This window comes from Oryctolagus cuniculus, chromosome 1 (genome assembly GCF_964237555.1).
Source record: "Oryctolagus cuniculus chromosome 1, mOryCun1.1, whole genome shotgun sequence".
Lineage (NCBI taxonomy): Eukaryota > Metazoa > Chordata > Mammalia > Lagomorpha > Leporidae > Oryctolagus > Oryctolagus cuniculus.
In genome coordinates, this window is record NC_091432.1 from 95,636,439 (window position 1) to 95,659,537 (window position 23,099).

Here is a 23,099-nt window from a genome sequence, read left to right on the forward strand (position 1 = left end):
TTGTCTCTATTCCCATTGCCCAAATGACCTAAAACCATTAGGTTGGCGAAGTTTCAGTCAACACTGTACAGTTGCTATCCCGTTTTCAGTAGGAGGATAATAAAGAAATGTCAGAGGAGAGTGTATTTCATTAAAAGACCCAAGCAAAAAAAGTGAAGTAAGAAGCAACAACAGGAGCAAGAAAACAAAACCCAAATCCCAATTTGCTGTGTAGTTGCAGGTCAGAGACAGAATAAGCTGAGAGCAGATGTTTTCTCTTTCAGCCATTATAAAATGAAGCACTCAGAAATCACCCAATCACTCCAAACCGTTGCATACATTTGTGAAAGCAAGTTTGTAATCTGGTATGCCTTTAAATTTGCAATTTAGTAATAAATAATGGAATGGTTTTGTTCAAAAGCAATATTTATTTTTCATGAAGAAGCATATTACATTTGCTTACAGAAAATGCTATGAAGCCTAAAAAGCTGCATTTTACCAATGTGAAAAGCAAACATAAAATCGTTACCTACGAAAGTGTTTTATTCTGTAAGAACATATTGAGTGAGCCATGCAGACATGTGGATTTATTGGGGCTTGTTTTGAAATGTAATTTGTACGGTAAGCTTTTTATTCCTTTGATGGCCATGAAACAGATTTATTGGCTACAAGTTGGAAGTGCAATAGATAACAGATAACCAAGGGAGGAGTTTTAATAAAACACTCAGGAAAGCAAAAGTAAAGTGACTGAATATGCCTGTTTACATTTAAGGTAATAAATAAACATATAGATAGGGTTTTAACTGAAAACTATTGTGGGGTTATTGCAACCTGAAAGGTTTATTAAAAATTGGGTGGAACACTCCAGTTTTTCATATTTACAGTTATGATGTGAGCCATAAAAAACTGGAATGATGTAACACGCATTTTGAGGTTGGTACAGGAAGCCAATGATTTCACAGAAAACTTGCAGTGGCCATGAAGGAGAAGAGTGGCTCCTGATTGTTGGTGTCTGCCTGGCTATTTCTGACTGTGCTCTGGGTTTCTGGAGACTAAACAATAGAGTATTTAAATTTTTCCAATCAGTCCCTGAGTAAAAACACCGGATACTTTTAGGGGAGCAGTAAAAGTTATATCTTTAATAAGCACAGGTCTTTCACTACAAAAACAGGAGACGAATCAAGCTCCTGAAGGACACTTGAGAACTTGGGTTTGGGGCATTGTAGCAATCTAATTATATTGAATAGGCCACTCCTCTGACACTGGGCTTTAAGTAGTGCAGTCACATATGCCTCACCGTGTCTGGCTGTAGTCCGTAGGGCCCTAGACTCATAGAAGAAATCAGCTCTCCTTTTTACTTGTAAGTCAGGAAGAAAAATGGAGCTCTCCTGAGCAGTCCCTGGGCTATCTCGATTTCAGTGTTCTCTCTTAAGTGTCTTTCTTTAGAGAATAATGAATCATTTCCTGCTCCTGGGGTCAGTCTCATTTAAAATAGACATACAGGAGCCAGGGAGGAAGATTTACTCTAAATATCAATAACCACTGCAAAACAATTTTCCGGGGCGGGGGGAACAGAGCCAAACTTGTGCTCCCTTAAGTTACAACTGGCTTCCTAAAACAAGCTCCAAAGATTTGGAAAGCACCGAGACCCCAGATCTGATTTCACTGGGTTCAGGAATGAGAAGCAGAATGGTGACTGAGTATATGATCAGAGATTTACATCAGCAAAATTGGTTGTTTTATTAATATGCAAAAGCTTTTAGACTATGAATAATCCATGCTGGCTTGCCAAGTATAAAACACTGCTGTAAATTCACGTCTATATGTTGAAGAGACAGGGACACAAAGGCAAAATACATAAAAGTGTTGGCATGGCTTAGAGAGTTTGAATCCATTACTGAACAAGGATTCCACCAGACATTCTGATTTCCAGTCATGTGAACATTTTGAAGTTTACTTTTTTTTAAGTTTGCATTGCTTAATTCTGCCAATGTATACCTTTATGAAAGGCTCATACACAGTCCCCATGTCATTCTTGGAAGGATTTGCTCTTGTGGAGGGGTTTATGGAAAGAAAAGAATTCAAAACTTGGCTACAACTTATAAATTGTCTCTTGCAAGATTATAATAATAAACCTTCTGAGCAATTTTTGAGACAGGTGTTAAATGAATTAGCATACATCAGCAAAATGCATAAAAAGAAGACTTAATGACTTACTTTCTAAAGCACCTATATTATTTTGGCACAGTTTTGGAGACAAGTAATTATCATCTACACAGGTAACTGCATCTCCTGGGAAAAATGATTAAGTATTTGCCCTTTTCTCAGAAATCATGTTTTTCTTCTGTTTTATAATCAACTAAGACATGTACATAAGAAAAGCTCATCTTTTGGTTTTTAATATACAAGATACTTTTCCAAAGAAAGATTCAAAATTTTATGGTAATTCAAAATCAAAAAATAAACAAATTCATCTTCTGGATTTTTTAAAGAAATATATATTTGATATTCCCCTTATTTCGTCAAAAGACTAAGGTTCTAAATAACCATATATGAGCTCTGTGTGCCTGGCTATATATACCAAATAAATCATCTGATATATTTACATCTAGATATGGAGATATACATATGTCATATATGTATATATGGGGTATATATATCTCCTCATATACTATCATTAAATGGAATCCTGTATTATTGGATATAGAAGTTGATGACATACCCTTTTATGTGCTATGGCAATAACAAAGCTAGGTTGAAATTCAGCCACCACTTGTATTCATTGCAATGCATGCTAGTAGTATGTTCTGTTGCTGGTGGGAAAAGGATCTCTTACCACACCCTCCTTAAACTAACTGCTCTTGCATGCTTAACGTAAGTGTGTGCACAGTCTTTTATCGAGGTGGTCTTGAGCTGCAGATACAGTCACACCGTTCATGGTGATCCAACTGGATGTCAACAAGAGCCATGTTCTTAGCTCTGTTCCTCCTCTTGAAATGGCCAGGCTCAAACTTTAATACCTATGACAAAAAACATATTACCTGTTAGAAAGCCCTTAGAATTTGCTGCAGCCCGGTGCCACTTCCTTATGCCTTTTTATAACAACAAACACTTAACTCATCGAGAATTCAACTACAGCTACGGGCTTACTTTAGAAGGCACACATCTGAACACCTTGGCCAACAAACACTGATCCCCTGCATTGGAGAAGGCCACTGATCACAGAGGAATGCCTCTGCATTGTGTACCTGCCATACCAAGATGACCTTCAGTTGTACCTTAAACATTTTTATTAGCTTTCTATGGACCTGTTTTGTGAAAAGTGCTATCCCAAATATTACATCCTTCTGACTAAAGTATGTGCTACAGATAAATATAATAATGACCACATTATTTCCAAAGATGGGATAATGCATAAACTCATGCAAATGATATGATATGATATGTCAGTATTAAGTGTTGGGTTGAGGTAAGACCTTTTGCCTTAAGAAGGTCATTTGTGATGTTAAGGAATGAAAATACATTTCTGTTCTTTCATATTTGTTAAAGTACAATAGTATTTCAATCCAAAACCAGTCAAGGTCCAGACAGTTTTTATACTTTAGGACCTGGTATCAATATAACATTTGTTAAATCAATAAGTATATCCTTCATTTTTAAGGAAATGTTGTTTTATTCATTTGAAATATAAATTGGCATAGGCAGACAGAGACATCCAGAGATCTTCCATCTGCTGCTTTGGTTGCAAATGCTCACAACAGCTGGGGCTGGACCAGCCTGACTGCGAACTGGGAACTCAATCCAGATCTCCTCTGTGGTGGCAGGGACCCAAAAACTTAAGCCATCACTTTTGCCTTGAGGTTGCACAATAGCAGGAAGCGGGAATCAGAAGTAGAGTTGAAACTGGAACCCAAGCATTCTAATATGAATATAGGCGTCCCAAGCAGTGTCTTAGTCCCTGTGCCAAATGCTTGCCCCACCTTTAATTTTTTAAAACATTTATTTCATTTAAGTATAATTTCTTAAATCACTAATTTAAACAGAGCCAACTTCTGCTCCCTGTTATGACATTTTTAAGTAAAAGTTTGTCATTTAGATAAATACTTGATAAAATTACATACTTGTTTTCCCATACACCGAATAGACAGTTTACCTGTTTCCTTGTCTGTCTTTATTTATTTATTTATTTGACAGGCAGAGTGGACAGTGAGAGAGAGACAGAGAGAAAGGTCTTCCTTTTTCTGTTGGTTCACCCCCCAAGTGGCCGCTACGGCCGGTGCATGCTGCGCCGCTCCGAAGCCAGGAGCCAGGTGCTTCCTCCTGGTCTCCCATGTGGGTGCAGGGCCCAAACACTTGGGCCATCCTCCACTGCACTCCCGGGCCACAGCAGAGAGCTGGACTGGAAGAGGAGCAACCGGGACAGAATCTGGCACTCCAACCGGGACTAGAACCCGGTGTGCTGGCATTGTATTTTTTAAAGGTATTCCTGGTAGCCATAAAGTTTCTCTCTCTCTCTCTCTCTCTCTCTCTCTCTCTCTCTCTTTCTTTGACAGGCAGAATGGACAGTGAGAGAGAGAGAGACAGAGAGAAAGGTCTTCCTTTGCTGTTGGTTCACCCTCCAATGGCCATGAGGCTGGCGCGCTGTGGCCAGCATACCGCGCTGATCCGAAGCCAGGAGCCAGGTGCTTCTTCCTGGTCTCCCATGCGGGTGCAGGGCCCAAGCACTTGGGCCATCCTCCACTGCACTCCCTGGCCACAGCAGAGAGCTGGACTGGAAGAGGGGTAACTGGGACAGAATCCGGTGCCCCGACCAGGACTAGAACCCAGGGTGCTGGCGCCGCAGGCGGAGGATTAGCCTAGTGAGCCACGGCACCGGCCTCCTTGTCTTTATTATCTTAGGTTCCTGTTAGCTTTTACTTCAGATTTTGTTCTATTTTCCTGTTAGGCCACAAATTCCATTGTGACACCATCATCCAATTGTGTTACATTTTTTAATTTTCAAAGAATTTGCACAGATAATAAGGTTTTACTCTCAGAAAAACTTTTTTGCATTGCAAAGAGGCTATCATGCTCATGTTACAGATTAGGTAACTTGGGATCTAAAGGAAGAGAAGAACCAGGGTCTTCTGGCAACTTGGATTTGGGACCAGGATTTTCTCTTCCAGCTCCTGGTATACTGTGACCCAATGATTCTAACAGAGCTAAAATATTTTTTGAGTCTCAAAGGTGTATCTGGCCCCACATGCACAATACAGTAGAAACCTGTTAGGTTTTGCTTCATATATTTTGACACTAGTTGAAGGTTAAATGCAGGAGCATCTTGCTTTAATTTCTGCATAACATTTCATGACACTCCCACACTAATTTTTATGGATTCTATTCTAGTCATTTTCTCATTCTCACAATAAATGTTTAAAGTCTTAAACAACCTCAGATCATCTCCTAGAAAAATATGCTGAGTCCTCAGCGCTCATGCATGTGGGTCTGAATAATTTTTCTCATTTGGAATTCAAGCCTGCCGTGCCATGGGAATTCCAGTGAGTCGGGAATAAATCACTGCATCTGTTCAATGTCCACTGGAGCTGGGGAGCCTGGAATGGAACATGGAGTCTCATATGCAGCAAAGCTTCAAAAGAATTGGGAGTGCAAACCTGGGGGAAGAAACTCTGAGAGGATTAATGACAGGAGAGGCTAAATTGTATTCAACATTGGTAAAGACACTCCAAATACTACTATTGTTACCATTTGCTTCTGCAATTCTACCCTACTTCTGATGAGCATCATATAATTTCACATGATTTATTACAAATTATATTTATTAATTGGATTATAAGAGCGCTGAGGACAAGGAAGATAAAGCACCAACATTATTGAGTGCTTGTTAGATGCCAGACACTATTGTAAGTGGCCTAGCAAATGGTAAATTATCTGGACTCACTGAAACCCAGTGAGATAAATGCCTTTTAAATGTAGCTTATAGACAAAGAGAGTGATCAAGTTACTTGTCCATGATCATGGAGCTTGTAAGTGGTAGAATCAGAAGCTAACTCTCATGGCCTTGGTCATGACATTGTACGTGAAACCCAAGCTTTTCTTTCTACATCTAACCAGTGTGTTGGAAATATAGTAGCTGCTGAAGAAATACATTGGGGTGAATGTGGTGGGCAATGTTGCCAATGCAGAAGCATGGGAATGGTTTGAAGTTTATTCCTCTTGCCACTTCTCTGCATCCCATCTATCTCAACCTCCATCCAGTGTGCAGCAAAACAAAACAGGCAAGAAAATAAGAGACAGACCAAAACCAATCAGACCATGCTCTTGACCACTCACACAATTTTGAAATAGAATTTAAAGTAATGAGAGCAGAGTTACAATGACATTTCCCTTTTCTTTTTTTTTTTTTTTTTTTCTTTTTTTTGACAGGCAGAGTGGACCGTGAGAGAGAGAGACAGAGAGAAAGATCTTCCTTTGCCGTTGGTTCACCCTCCGATGGCAGCAGCCCGGAGCCAGGTGCTTTTCCTGGTCTCCCATGGGGTGCAGGGCCCAAGCACCTGGGCCATCCTCTACTGCACTCCCTGGCCACAGCAGAGGGCTGGCCTGGAAGAGGGGCAACCGGGACAGAATCCGCCGCCCCGACCGGGACTAGAACCCGGTGTGCCGGCGCCGCTAGGCGGAGAATTAGCCTAGTGAGCCGCAGCGCCGGCCTCCCTTTTCTTATTTTCATGTTTTTCCCTGCCAGTTAAGTGCAGAAAGTTAAAAAAAATGGTTTCCCATGAAAAGTAAATAAAGCAAAGGATAAATAATTTTTGAGTACCAGATAGCCATGTTCCTGACAGACAGGCAATCCCAGCTGCACCATATTTGGTAACTGTGCTTTGGAAGGAGTTGGGGGTTGGACACCTGCAGCTTTGCCAAGAATTTCTCCACTATGTATTAGTTGTGACTGTCCAAAACTGTCTGCACGCACACTACATTATGGGGGTGGGGAATGCATGGGAAGGCAATGATTCCTAGCAAGGTGAGCATGTGATAATATTCTTTATTTAATGAAGACTCTTATCAAGGCATAGAGATTTGCAATAAATAGCACCTGTAAAACCAGCACTCCATTGATTTGCTTTCTCATTTGATGCCAAACAAAAGTGAGTGCTTTGGGATGGGAGCAGAAGCCTGGGCAGTTTTTCTAACTGGTCTTCTGATTGTTCGGGGATTTTCCCTGTGTTTTATACTAAGCAACACAAGCAGAGTATATATGTGTTTTGCTGATAAGAAGAGAAAAATGAATTGGCAGACACTTTTCCCAGACAAGACAGGAAGGCACTGTTTGAACAAAGTGGAAATTGGACTGCTTTACTGGCTGATCACAGCACTGATGTTCAAAGCTTTCAGACCATGTAATAGTCTTAGGTTGTGGTACACAGTATTGAGAGGAGGAAGAAAGCAAGGCTGATTTGAAGGAGCAGGGAAAGTTAAAAGAAAAATGAAAAGCCTTTATGAAAGAAAGCAAACCGGCTGGTTATGGGTTATCTGGTCACCTTTAAAGGGAAGGAACCACTGAATTAATTATCACAGTGGAAAGAAACTTGCTAATAGGTACTGTCACAAAACACTTTCCTATTTTCCAAGCTCTGATTCACAGCTGCAAGGACACGCACAGAAATAAAATCCTCTGAGGGGCAGCCAGCCATTTCTTAGCATCTATGGGATAAAATGGTACTGACTCCTCTCCAGTCCCTGGGAAACCACATGAAGCCAGGAATGGCTGACAGCTACTAAATGGAGAGTGACTGAGCCAGCTGATGGTTTTTATACCACTATACAGAATCAAGGGTGCTCAGTTTTGCAAATTACCACATTACAAAAGATATTTCACTACAGTTACTCGCCTTGTTGCCAATAAACCACTGAATGAATCATTGTTATAAAGCTATTACACTAATAAAACAATACCAGGCAGAAAAGCTGTAGCTGCTGAGTCGGGTTCTTGTTTATTGGGAAAATAAAAAAAGGTTGTTAAGGCCTTGTAACTGTTCTCAAATTAATGGCTGACAAAGGAACACAAGTACATATTTTAGGAGAAATGCATTGTATAAACCTGAATCATTAAGAGTTTATTTAAGATTCCACCTAACTTGTAAAGCAAGCAGTATTCAACACAATTACTTAGAAAACAAAAACAGCAAAAGACTATTTTTCCACTCTTTTAACTTCTTTCTTGTATACAGATTTTATGGAAAATGTGTGTAGAATCAAGATTTTTAAGGAATTTTGGTGAATTATTCTGAAATCTATAAGTAAAACTTTTCAAGACAGGATAATGTTTTCTACCTGAATAATTCAACCTGCGAGCAATCATCGCAGTACATAGAGGCCAAGTGTTGTAACAGAAGTACTTTATATCAAATCAAGAGACACAGTACTCAATAAAAAAGTACACACATGACAAACAGTTCAGCCACATTGAGCTAAGAAGTTAAATATGGGGGCCGGCGCTGTGGCGCAGTGGGTTGAAGCCCTGGCCTGAAGCGCCGGCATCCATACGGGCACTGGTTCGAGACCCCACTGCCCCACTTCCGATCCAGCTCTCTGCTATGGCCTGGGAAAGCAGTGGAAGATGGCCCAAGTCCTTGGGCCCCTGCACCCATGTGGGAGACCGGGAAGAAGTTCCTGGCTCCTGGCTTCGGATCAGTGCAGCTCCAGCTGTTGCTGCCATCTGGGGAGTGAACCATCGGATGAAAGACCTCTCTCTCTCTCTCTCTCTCTCTCTCAATCTCTTTCTCTGCCTCTCCTCTCTATGTGTAACTCTGACTTTCAAATAAATAAATAAACCTTAAAAAAAGAAGTTAAATATGAAGGTGAGAAAAGGCTGCCTCATAGAGAAGGTTTATAAAATGGCCATAGGTATTGAAAAATGCAGCACTGACATCTGTGGATATTTACTTCATTTTTTTTTAAAGATTTCTTTTTAAATTGAAAAGCAGAGTTAGAAAGAGGGAAGGAGAGAGACAGGGAGAGAGGAAGAGGTGGAGGAGACAGGGAGAGAGGGAGAGAGAGGGAGAGAGGGAGAGAGGGAGGGAGGGAGAGAGAGAGAGAGGGAGAGAGAGAGAACTTCATCTATTAGTTTACTCGTGAAATGGCTGCAACACAGAAGGCTGGGCCAAGCTGAAGCTAGGCACTTCATCCGGGTCTCCCTCATAGGTGGCAGGGGCTCAGACACTTGGACCATCTTATGCTGCTTTCTTAAACCATTAGAAAGGAGCTGGTTCAGAAGTGGGGCCACCAGGACTTGAACTGATGCCGACATAGGATGCCAGCATTGGCAGCTTAACCTGCTACACCATAAGGGCACCCTGCATATTTCCTTCTAGCAGCAGCTGTCCTTGCACACTCTGGGGTTATAAGGTGTATTTAGCTGCAGACCTACTTTATATATTTAAATAGTTAAACAGCTTTTACAGTCCTGTAGAGGATTAATGACTTCCTGTTCAGACGATCATTGGCAGAAAACATAATAGAAACCTAGTGGACCCCAGATTTCACTGGCATTGGGTATTATTCACAACACCAGGGGCCTTGTCTGCCCAGGGAGTATCTTTACCCCATGGCAGGTTTGCCGAGCTTTGGCAAAAAGACGTGATATGAAGCCAGATTGAGAAGGGAAAGGATGTTCATTTTTTTATTAATGGCAACTCCACTCACATAGGGAGTCTTCATAGCTGAAGTGTAGACAGAACTGAGGAAGCCAGACCATAATCTCAAATAAAGTAGCTCACTGTCTTCAGATGCACTGTCACCCGGTAGCCCCATGTGGTAAGCAGCACAGGTGTTATCACTGCCCTTGTCTAGAAGAGTGAGTGAACTATTTAATAAGCAGTCTACAAATGTTAAAGGTTCTTGTTTATAGCTTATTTCTTTAGTATTTTGCATTTAGCTAGCACTTCAAGCACCAATTTGTTTATACTCCTTACACATTTTCAGTAGGATCAGATTTGGAGGTAGGATAGAATGTGACAGTTAATGGCTATCACATACTTTGAGGTCTGTCTTGGAATTCAGGGAGCAGGTTATTGTGGGGTTTTAGGGAGGAAAGGTGAGGTCCTGGGGGAGTTTTAAGTTGCTGCTCCTCAGTGGCAACTTAACTCCAGCATCTCCTGTCCCCCAGCTCTGTAAATTTTTCACTTTCTTGTCCTTTTTTCTAGGGAAAACACAGGAAAAATCTGACTCATTGTCTCACCCATGTAAAAAAAGGATAGTAGTAGGGAGAGTCTCTGTGAACTCTAGAAATGTTATTTCTAGAAAAGCAACAAAAAAGAGATTTTCTAAGCTTTTCTTATTTTTAGTTATAATCAGAACCCAAATCCTGGCTTTTTGCCAGGGAGTAGACTCCTTGAAAAGAATTTCTTACCTCTTGTTCTCAGTTTGGAATTTCAGACAAATCAATTTGTTTCAATAACAGATGTTTCAAACATACAAAAGCTACAAGTACTATTCTTTTATCTCAAGTTCGAGGCTCAACATTATATGACTAATTATATATAAATATCTATTTACATCTCCTAACTCTTAAGTGGTAATAGAATGTAAATTTTTATATGAGAGTCTACATTAAAATAGAAATGATCCTCTGAACTTTCTTTTTTTCATGTTGTCCAGACACTGGAATGATTCTAGATGCTGTAAATGTGTCAATAACAGATGGGTCTAGATTCTGCTGTCCAATATAGGAGCCACTGGCCATGCCTTGGTATTTAGATTTTGATTAGTTAATATTAAATAAAATTTAAAAATTCAGCTTCACTTTGTGTTATGAATCGTTCAAGGGCCCAATATCCACATGTTGCTATTAGGCAGCATGTTGCTGGTGATTACCACATTAGACAGTGAAGACACAGAACATTCTCGTGACTTCATGAAGTTCTCCTGGAGAGTATAGGGGGTTATGCCAACATCTTGTTACAATCATAAGAGTAAGGGCAGACACAAAACTGAATTCTATCTTTCTCTCTCTGCTGCTTCCTGACTTTTTGGTTACTGATCACATAGATGGAGACAAGAGATGAAATGATGAAGAATAGTATATATTAATGACAAAGGTCACCATATTTCTAGACAATACATTATTCCTTCATTATGCATTATGAAGAGAAGATAATTGAAATATCAGTGCTGATAATTGTCTAGACAATGAGTTCTCTAAAATCATCTCCTTTTAAAAATCACACAAAAATAACTTTTATATCCTATGATGAGGATCAGGATATCGTATCCCAAAATATTTCAATGTTAAGCAATGTAGAAAAATGGCAGAAGCAGGAAAGCCACTCTCACCTTCCCCTCCGCCCTCTCCCATGAAGTAGGTCATAAAGCCCAGGAAAAGGATTTGACTTCCCCTAGGACAGCTCAGAGACCTCCATGTGAGGAACGGCTGCCTACATTCAGAGAAGAGGAACATCCTTACTGATAGAGGAAGAACAGAGAGGAAATGGAACAAAGAGGCTTTGCTGAATGTCCCTCAGTTTATTATCACCAGATTTGTACCCCTTACCCTATCTTATTTCTTCATGACTAGTCACTCTTCATCAAATCTATTATTTAAAAATCAGGTTAAACAGGCTCCCAAGCCATGTACAACTTAAATAAATTCGTATGCTTTTCTTCTGTTAATTTGTCTTTCGTTATAGAGGCCTCCATCATAAACCCAGGAAAGGAGGAAGGGAAGTGATGCTTCCACTTGCACTTCTAAACCCACTTACTCCAAGAGGCATAGAATGGCTATTAGAAAACAGGTAGAATGCCTTAATGGTGTATCTCTCAACATTTTTTTTTAAAAAGTTTTAAAAAGATTTATTTATTATTTGGAGGTCAGAGTCATAGAGAGAGAGGGAGAAACACATAGAGAGAGGATCTTTCATCCAGATGGCTACAATGGCTAGTATTGGGCCAGGCCAGAGCCAGGAGCCAGGAGCCAGGAGCCAGGAGCCAGGAGCCAGGAGCCAGGAGCCAGGAGCTTTTCCCATGTCTCCCACATGGGTGTAGGGGCCCAAACACTTGGGCCATTTTCCACTGCTTCTCCCAGTTGCATTAGCAGGGAGTTGGATCAGAAGTAGAGCATCTGGGACACAAACTGGCATCTATATAGGATGTCAGCATTGCAGTCAGTGCCTTTATCTACTACACCACAGCGCTGGTGCCAATTTATGTTTTTTAAGGTGAACAAATTTCATTTATTTCATATTTCCAGATTCAAGATCATAGTGATACTTCCTACCATACCATCCCATGCTCCCACCCTCCCTCCTCCTTTCTTTCTTATTCCTTCTTTTTTTATAATAACATATTTCCAGTTTATTTTACAGTATGAAATAACTGAGATGGTCACATCTTATTGCACAGTGGAGACTGCACAGATCCCTACAGAAGAAGTGCCATATCCTCTGCAAAGAACAATGGTAGTAGCTTCATTAGGATCTTTCTAATTTCACAGATTTTAATTCCTTGATATTGAGCATTGAAATATATGTAGAGAATCACCCAGGCCTGCTATGTGACAGTTCTCTTTACCCCCTGAAAGGGTGCTCATTTCTCCGAGAAACTCATTGAACATCAGTTTGCAATTATGAGACGGGGAAATTGGTCTCTTCATTTCTCCAAGGTAAGAATACAGACAAAGAATTAACATGTGAGTACTTCAAAAAGTTTACAGAAAATGGAATCTTTTGGTGCAAGAATTTTTTTGAAACCCATGAATACGAGGGGTCTTCAATGGCTTATGGAAAAATGTGTACTACGAAAAACCTGTGCATGGGTAGCAGCCTTGTCAAAAAAAGGACTAGGATGTGTCCCTAATGAGACAAAGCTCAGACAACCCCACTTCTGGAAGAGGAACAAGCCTTCTGCTATTTTCCACCGGGCACTTGACAGTGATATTTGTGACACCTTTCAAGGGTGTGTTAGGAGCCTGGGAGAATATGACAGGATTGTTTGTTCCAGGTATGCAGTTGCTGAGTGATTGATGCTGTTTTGTTCTTTAGTCCAGCACTTGGCAGTGATTTTGCAGAGAAAGTAAAAATATTATGACACCTGCCTTAAAGAGATGCTTTAGAGTGCATTTTCAAAAGAATATTAACATTTTAGATCTACTTATTACTGAACAGAGAGATCAAGGGTTTTCCCTTCCAGATACTGTGAACAGAAACATACAGGTGACTGTTATTGTGTACAGAGATGAGAAAGGAATGAAAAGAATGGTAACTGGATCCTTCCAAGTTCTTCAGTGTTAACTGTCTGGGAGGCAACCGTCCTTTTGAGTATATGATTAACTCCGCTGTTTCCACAATAAGGAATTTTGAAAAGCAAACTGAAACTTCTATCTGAACAGAGAGTTAAGATAAAAATAAAGCAGTCTACAAAGACATCAAAGGCCTGAACTTGAATGTTCTTTCTCACAGTTATTACAGTGTAGAGATCTTGTCACATCCTGGATTATTTTAGCTCTAACCTGATTATTGTATTCTGCGTTCAGTGTACGACTGAATGTTACAAAATCTGCGTTCTTAGAAGTGAAGGGCAACATCCGATCTAGAGGTCATCAGTTCGTACAAAAATAAAACACAATGAGCACAGAGTACCACATTCTCCAGATACGAGAACATTTTTTTCCCCTTTGAAAACACTGGGTGGAGTAAACAGTTCTTGTGACTAAGAAAATATGCTTTATGTAGGCTAAAATAATGTGCTTCCCTTTTCTAAGGTAGGCCTGGTCATTGTGGCATGACCTCCTATACTTCCCAAGTTGAAAATATCAGTTATGACGTGCTCATTTTCATTTAGCCCAGAATACAACTATTATTGTTGCATTGTTTTCAGAATAAAAGCAGAACAAATAACAAAAACAAAAGACCCTCCAAAAACCAGTTTTCTAGAGCTGGAGACTTCACTTAGAGAGAAATAAATATTCTTTTGGTGGACACTGATGAAAAGCAACTCAAATAAATGTTCAAACAATAATGCATGATGTGCATTTAGCTTATATTTTAAAACACATTTCAGTATGATAGTTCACATCTTATAAAACTTATTTTGCATGCATTCTTTTATTTATCCACAGGAAAACCAAGGAAGAGCTTATCTGATATAATTTCTAACTTCCATTTTACATACAGGAAAATGGAGTCTATAAAATTTAGTGATTGGCAAATGCCTCCCACAATTAGGATGTAATTACAACTGCTGTCAATGTCAGGAGCAGTTCTAACTCCTCTTAAGACTATCCTGTCTTGGGGCCAGCACTGTGGCGCAATGGGTTAAAGCCCTGGTCTGAAGCACCAGCATCCCATACGGGTGCAGGTTCTAGTCCCGGCTGCTCCTCTTCCAATCCAGCTCTCTGCTATGACCTGGGAAAGCAGTAGAGGATGGCCCAAGCCCTTGGGCCCCTGCACCCAGGTAGAAGACCCAGAAGAAGCTCCTGGCTCCTGGCTTCGGGTTGGCACAGCTTTGGCCGTTGCGGCCATCTTGGGGAGTGAACCATCGGGTGGAAGACCTCTCTCTCTATATATATATCAACCTCTCTCCGTAACTCTGTCTTTCAAATAAATAAAATAAATCTTTTAAAAAAAAAGACTAACCTGTCTTTTACTTCCATGAAGTGTTCTATATTCAAATAGGGATGAACAGTACTACTTGTGACAAGAACACAGACTGCAGAACCAGCCGATGAGAGTTGTTTCTGGCTCTGTGACTTAAGGACAGTGTCACATTGGTCAACTTAGTGATCCTCACAGGCCTAAGTTTTTAAAAATGTATCTATTTATGCTATTTATTCAAGAAGTGGGAAGAGAGCAAGAGTGAGTGAGCCAGAGACAGAGCTTCCATCCCATCTACTAGTTTACTCCCCAAATGCTCATAATGGCCAGGACTGAGCTGGGTCAAAACCAGGCACCGGTAACTCAATTTGGGTCTCCCACATGGCTGGCAGGGATAAAACTCCTTGGATCATCTCCTGCTGCTTTCCAACGTGTGCACTGGCAGGAAGGTAGAATCAGAAGCAGAGCATGGATTCAAACCCAGGCACTCTGTTATGTGATGTCCACTTCCAAGCTACATCAAATACTCACCTCAGGCCTCAGTCTGCCCATGTATCTAACAGAAAATAAAATAGCACATAGCCCTTACAGATTTAAAAACTGTTAAGTCCAACAATGAATACTCACATACAGTTTGGCACTCAGTAAATGTTCATGGAATTCCGCTCTTATTTTTCTTATGGGTTACTGATCTCCTTTACTTTTAGTTTCTCTTATACCTTTATATTTATTTTGTATAATCAATAGCAAATTCCCCAGGTAGCACTCAGTAGTATTTAGGAAACATAAGCATTTCCAGAAGGAAAATACTTTCAAGTTAGAAAATGAAATCTCTGACAATTTATATTTTGCTATCTATTATTTTTTTATTTTTAATGGCTTTATTGAATTAGGATTTGACTTTCAGCATTTTGTTAATACAACCTATATTTTCAGTCACATCCTATAAATGAATACTACAACATTTCTACAAGAAGATCAAATAAACTGAAATTACTGTATCATACATTTGATGACATACACTTCAAAAAGTTCTTGGAAAATGGAAAGATAAGTTTATTTTGGGGTAAAGAGGTTTGAAATTCATGCATAGTTTTTCTCATAATGCACATTTCCCATGAATTTTCTGAGGATCTTCATGTATGCTAAGACTGCTGTAGGTTCACATACAATATTGTGAGAATTAGAAAAGATGCAATTTGACCATCACTAGGATACAGGCTGAATTTCAGTTCCCAATCATCCTTCTAACTGGGTCCTCTTGTGCCTTGAATAATCTAAACAACTGTACATGATGGCCTTGTCTTCCAGAACGCCAGGGTTTGCATGACTGATCTAGCTACACAGGGCTCAACGCAGCATAAGAATTTGAGAATGACATACCTCGTGATATTTTTTCACGGTTTTCCCTGAACTGCACGTGCAGGACTTCCAGTTGACAGTTCCACAGCCACAATTTCCGCCACAGCGCTGCACCAGGAGGCAACGTGGAAAGAAGACCACGTTGGTCAGCTTCAGCTCCTCTCTTAAATTGACTGAGTAATTCCTGGGAGTGCAACTGTAACGTTTGGCATCATCATTGAGCCTGTCCAGGTCAACTGTAAGCAAATGCACACATTGTGTAAGCAAACAGACACATTTTGCAAGCACTGCTTCTGAGAAAGCAGTGGGAAGATCATCTGAGGATAACCTTAACCCAGGGACTTAATCTGTCCTTGAGATCTTAATTATTGGTCACCTAAGGTGGAAAACCTAATTTCTCTTTTGATCCTATCTGCCCTTCAAGAATAACCACAAAAACAAAATGAAAACAGTGGCTAAAATCTGTCTTGGCTGACATTTCTTTACAACTTTTTTAATACAAAAAAAAAAAAAAAAAAAAAAACTGAGGAAAGAAAATGAAACATTAAGCAATTTAAAATAACTGCTTTTTTATCTTTAAAAATTAAAACAATTTCTTCTTGACTAAAAACAAATCCTAATTCTAAGTCATTTAAATATAATTAATCATATGGAGTATTTATTAAGGACAATCATCCCAATGTGTGTACCTGACAATGAAACTTACCCAAGTTAATGTGAGGAAGAAAGAAGTTTGCTTTATTTTAACCTCAAAGTCAACCAACATGTTAAAGGAAATGGCATTTTTTCGTTGATGTGAATATGTGCATATTTGAATACTGGGTCCCATAGGGCAGTATAGCCTAATGGTGAAGCAGGAAAGCTACAGCTGCTGTCACGTGGGGATTGTGCCTCCTTTTAGGAAAGTTATTTAGTAGCTCTGAGCCTCTGCTTCTTCACAATAACATGTAAGTCTGAAGGATTGAATGAAATGCATGGGAAACTGAATTGATGTTCACTATTATTATTCATCTTGATCCCATACCCCCAACTCTTACATTTAAATCCAAATGGTCAAAATTAAAAATGAAAAGATCTTTTCAGCCGGCACAGCTCACTTGGTTAATCCTCTGCCTGCCTGGTGCCCGCGTCCCATATGGGGGCCGTGTTCTAGTCCAGGCTGCTCCTCTTCCAGTCCAGCTCTCTGCTGTGGCCTGGGAGTGCAGTGGAGGATGGCCCAAGTGCTTGGGCTCCTGCACCCGCATGGGAGACCAGGAGGAAGCACCTGGCTCCTGGCTTCAGATCTGTGCAGCGCCAGCCGTAGCAGCCATTTGGGGGGGTGGACCAATGGAAGGAAGACCTTTCTCTCTGTGCCATGCCACAACACTGGACCCACATCAATCACAGCACTGGACCCACATAAACTTTAATTAGTGTTCTCAACATTCATCCAATCAATCACTCATTTGCATCTGAATCTTCTGGTTGGTGTGCACATTCAGAAATATCTTTTCACAAGAATGCAGCTAGAAGAAAGACCTTCCGCATGCACCCTTTCTGCTATACTCTCCTTGTGCACCAGCCTGGCCACCACAGGAGGCATCCCAAGTATTAGACAGGTATCATCATACTTACTCTGGATTCCAGGCGCAATAATTCCCTTGCTGTTAAAAAAAGTTACTTAAGAAGCAGTGAGGAGTGGCCTTTGGGAGTAGAGATCAAAGGCCAAGGACAGTGCCAGTAAAGTGTATCTGGGAAAGTGAAGGGAAAGAAAGTACAGTGTGGGCCAGGAGCCCACTAACCTCATGGAGCCAGCTAATTTCACTGAGGCTGAGAAAAGACTGCTCAGATAGACAGGTGACCCCTTGCACAGGAAATTAAATGGTGACTGGTTTGATGTCCTGCCAGGTGTACATTTTCATATGTGCAATTGCTCTTTGATTCTCAAGGGCAGTGATTTATTTTCAACAGTTATGTGCTGAGCCTAGGACACTGTGGGGACTGTATAAATGCTAAATAATCACTGTGCATAACTTATTGCTGTTTTTTTCTTCCTTTGTAAAGACATGTCATAAGTTGAGCTATAATCAATCCAGATTTAAATTGAATAAACTCTGTCTTGGGAAAGGAACCATTTTATTGCTGCTAAAGCCAGAAAATAACTGCAAGCAAAGCAGGAAGGATTACATAAATGGATTAAGAAGTGCAGCAATCATCCATTACAAGTGTCACCTTGAGATAAATACTGATGCTGGCCGATGCATTCCCGGGATTGTGGACAGCGCTGATGCACAGCGCCAAGTCTGCTGCCTCTGATAATGGACTGTATTTGTCTAGCACAGAGGAATAAAGAGATGCAATTAACAGGAAGGCACCAAGCTGTATGGGAAGGTAGAGAGGGAAAGGGAGGCTGTAACAGTATTGAGTCACTGCTTTAGTTCATCCCTCCACTAGGCAGCTTACACATGACTGCATTTAGCTGTTCCCTACCATTTGGGGGTGGATATTAAACACCCAAGGTGAACAGTGAATGGCAAAACTGGAATTGAAGGATTTTTCCCCTTTTCTCCATGGGCTCTGCTACATCAAGCAAAGAGGGACAACAGGTAACCCATTAGCTGGAAGGAGAAAACCAACGTTGCCAGGGCTGGATCTGGCTTCGCTGGTGGATACTGGACCAGGGTGGCGTGATGAATGATGACATCCTTATTTCCAGGATCTTTTCAAACCATATTAGAGCATGCCCTCCCTACTGGAATTTAGCTAAATCCTAGAGTGCCCTCAACAAACAGGGACAATGTACATATGCCTTATTCTCCTTGAAACTAAACTCACATTGTGTGACTGTTTTACTGACAAGTGCTGGTTACCTCCTCCATTTCTTGTCTGAGTGAAGAGATTTACAATACTGTCAGTTTTATGCATGAATTCACTGATGTGACTAAGAACCATGGCCCAGGGTGAGTGCTGTGGAATTCAGCTGCCCTACTTATCAGGGGAATGAAACCACTGAGACACTCAATGTAGAACTATAACTAAAAGGTTCTTCTGTCTGATGCAAATGACCTCAAAGCACGATTACAGATGCTCTGCTGGGATATTGAGTTTCTAGTCAAAGACAACTGATTAGGCAGCCCAGCAGAGCAGGGAGCCAGACAGAGCCTGAGCAGCAACCAAGGCTGCCAGTGCTCCCATCAAAAAGGGAGCACTGGTCTAAGGCTCCTGGGAGTGAGACAAGCCAAGTGCTACAGATCCAGGCAGAGGGGCTGCCCTTTCCATTCCTACTTCAGTCTCCAAATCTGAACATGACAGGGCAGTGAGGATGTTTCAGATTTAATTCTAAGACCCATTAGTTTAATTTAATTTCCATTATTTCACCCAGCTGTACAAAATGTTATATTACCTCCTTCCTCTTTTGCTGTCTTTCTGAACTTGAATTTTGCTTTTTCACAGATCTTAGACATCAGCTAAGTTTCCTGGTTTTCACACTGACAGTCTCCTTCCTCTGTCCTCAACGGCTTCCCCTGGACATGCTGGTGCATGTGGGGCTCTGCACAGTGCACCTGAAAAACCTGTTCTTGTGCATTCCTGACTTCAGTCACAGCTGTGATAAGACACTGGGATACAGGAACTGGACAGGGGATTCAAATGTGTACCCTTGTTCAGTTTCTAATATGTTAGTGCTTGCATGTGGGAGGAAGGGAAATCAGCCTGGTTTTTCTACCCCTGGCCATGAGATGACTAAGTACAGGTTCTGAGGCAAGTTCTTCACTTACATGATTGCATAAAACCCTCATAAATGCTATGAGTTACAAACCATCATTACTATCATAGCTGAGGAAATTGAGGCCTTGATATGTTAAGGAGTATCTTGCCCACAGCTTCTCTTTTACTGAACTGCAAAGTTCTTAGAAGAAGAAGGTTAATGACTTTTATCCCTTCTCTCCTATTCTTTGTCCCTAAGAAGGACCATTTGCAATTCATTTATGTTCATCTCTTATAAATCTATCTGATGTCAGAAATTAGAAACAAGGTGCAGATGAAGGAGATACAATAACATCATCTTTCTTCAGCAGGAATAGGTATTCAATAAATACTGCCTAAAAGAATCAAACAAACTGCTCATTTTTAAAAATTTAACTTTTCTTACAAGAGGGAGAAAACAACATCAGCAATCTTTTGGGGAATGCAGATGGTATCACCTCATGTGTTGAATGTTTGACTCTTATTTTAAGACTAACTTTGGTATGGTGAGAAGGTGTCAGGCTAGAATTCAGAAACTAAGGTTCTAAAACTAGCTCTACCAAGAATGGACCATGATGCATAAAGATAATGGATACAAAAAACCCATGGAATCTAGAAGCAGTGTCACTCGGGATTCAGCATGGCATCACGACGGCTGACTCTCAGATACATTTCTCAAGGTGCTGTCAACATGTCCATTGCCAATGATGAATACATTACAATCTGTTATAAAAAGGGTTAATCATCTGACTTTGAAGTTGCAACTCTAGATTGACAATGCTTGAGATGGAGACAGGAGGTGAGGGTAATATATGAATAACTGTAGCAACCAGGGGTTCCTGGCTTTTTCAAAGTTTATAAATTCCCTAAAAACAGTTTGTTCAACTTTATGGATATGAAGACCTCACTGTGATTTTGATATTTGCTCTTCTAAGTAAGCATGCAATTGGGACAACTGTTTTCATTTTAGTCCCATTTGTATGTACAAATAAATCTGGAAAAGACAATTATTTTAAGTTTTATAAATGAGGGTGTGGGCACATAAGGAAATATAAATTATAATCATGGAATACACTGATTTTTGTGACTCTACTTGTTGGTTGAACATCTATATAATGAAAACATTTACCACTCACATTCATAAAGATTAATCTTAATCACAGAAAAATGTCCCAATCAGACAATTCCTGATATTTGGATTTTAAAAACGCTGTGAAATAATGAGTTAACAAAAATTCACTGAGCACTGCCCAACACCGTGTGGCATTCCTTCACAAACTGACATCTCACTGAATTCTTCTAACGGACTTTCATCTCAGAAATTCTTGCTCATATTTGGTAGATGTGGAAACTGAAATGCAGAGGAGGTAAATGGCTCACCTAACATACTGCACATATAATGGACATTTGAAAAATATATGCTGGAAAGCCAATGAATGATTGAATGTATATCTGAGGAATACCAAGATATCTGGCATAAAGCAGCCAATGATGTCATAAGGCAATTCGCTGAACCCTAGGAACACAGGACCCAGGGGATGCATGAGTTATGTCTATGAAATGAAAAATATGAAAACTAGTTAGATGATTAAGAATCAAGGAGGTTTTTAAATGTCTATCTTTCTCATGTATACAAGACCCTAAAGTTCTGAGTTTAAATGCCCTAAGCTTCCCACAGCTTGGGCTTTGCAGCCTACAAAGTCCTGTATTTGTCAAGGTTCTCTGCTTCCTGATAATCACAGACCCATTCTGAGTTCATTTATGTTGCAATGTAAATTGGCCATAACAATACTTTCATGTCAAAAAGATTAATCAGATTGAATGAGTATAGAATGGATAAAGCAGAACTCCAACTCTGAGGTCTCTGTAGACATTCCCCAACTTAACTGATTTGGGGAGTAAAACAGTTCAATGATGTCAGGTTAAGAATAGAATCTCATAAAGTCAGAAGTGGCTGAGCTTCTGCAACAGGTCACCAATAAAGAAAGGAAGATTATTAAGTCTCTACTAATGAACAGAAGGCAATGACCATTTATGTTCAGTTTGGTTTTTACAGGACTTAACACCATCCTTTGCAAATAAAGACACTTAATGAACCAGATCTCTCAGTGCCAGCAATGCCTGCAGGAGTGTATGCTTTTGGAACAGTGCAGTATCACCTTAAGTTCATTGAGGTACATAGAAAAAGGATATGGTAATTATTTTATAGTGCTTCACAGAAAAATGGGCACAGAGAACATAAGGCACAAGCATGATCTTTAATAAGAGTAACTGTCGAGGAAAACACCTACATTTGCCCAGACACTAGAAGGGACCTATGACTTTCCACTGCCAAAAGGATTTTGCAATTGAAAGATATGTCTAGACTCAAGGCATAACCCTGATGATGGTAGAAAGACTGGAATGTCAACAAAGATGGACAGTCTCATCCAGGAAGAAAGCAGGAGTGATCCTGGCACTAGGAGGAAAAACATCCAAAATGTCCTTGTTCCTCTAATGAGATTTTCTTCCACCACTTTCTGTATGCATCCTTTTAGAAACAAGCAATTCAATAAACAGAAGAAAGAACAAACAAATATCTGAGTTAAAAGACAAATTTTTGGAAATTTTTAGTCATATAAAAAAAGGGTAAAAGAAAAAGAAATTAGAAAAATTAAAAATACTGATTTGTTTGAGATATATGGGATACTATCAAATGACCCAATATACAGGTCTTAGGAGTTCCTGAAGGTAAGGAAAGAGAGAACAGATTAGAAGACCTATTCAGTGAAATAATTACAGAAAACATCTCTAATTTGGAGAAAGAAAGGGACATCCAACACATGAGGCTCACAGAACTCCTTATAGATGTAACCAGAAAAGATCTTCACCACAACACATTGTAGTCAAACTTTCCACATAATGCATAAAGAAAAGATTCTAAAGAGTGCATGAGAGAAATACCAGATTACTTTCATAGGATCTCCAATTAGACTCACAGCTGACTTCTCATCAAAAACCTTAAAGGCTAGGAGAGAATACAGAACCATAGTCCAAGTCTTAAGAGAAAAAAACTGTCAACCCAGAATACTGTAACCTGCAAAGCTCTCATTTATGAATGAAGATGAAATAAAGAACTTCTATAACAAATAGAAATTGAAAGAAATTGTCAGCATTAATCCAGCCTTACAAAAGATGCTTAAGGATATGCAACACACAGAAACAGAAAGATAGTCATCATAATGAGAGATTGTGAAGACAGAAAATCCCCCAGGAGAAGTGTCACTCCCCGTCTTCGTGGAGGAACGACACAGGACCCTGCGCTGTTCTTTTGTCTGCTCGGCCCTCCCCGGGTTTGCTGCTGGTTCTTCCCGGGTTGGCTACCGACCCTTCCACCTCCGTGGAAGGGCGGTTCCCCCTAGCCACTTTCCCCACTTCCGCGGGGGAGCGGCACACCGCCGGCCGGCTCTCTCG

The 23,099-nt window shown here is 40.2% G+C and overlaps 1 protein-coding gene across 4 annotated transcripts in view; it reads right to left on the reverse strand.

The window, feature by feature from the left end:
• Positions 1-387: 387 nt before the first annotated feature.
• The window catches only part of PDGFD (platelet derived growth factor D), a 272,794-nt gene continuing 250,082 nt past the window's right edge, over positions 388-23,099 (reverse strand). For 3 of the 4 annotated variants that reach the window (XM_002708534.5, XM_051854143.2, XM_051853657.2), the window contains exons 6-7: positions 15,945-16,159; positions 388-2,999 (exon numbers count right to left, since the gene is read on the reverse strand). In XM_002708534.5, coding sequence (XP_002708580.1) covers positions 2,874-2,999; positions 15,945-16,159 — 341 coding nt within the window. In that variant the 3' untranslated portion in view covers positions 388-2,873. 4 annotated transcript variants of the gene reach the window in all.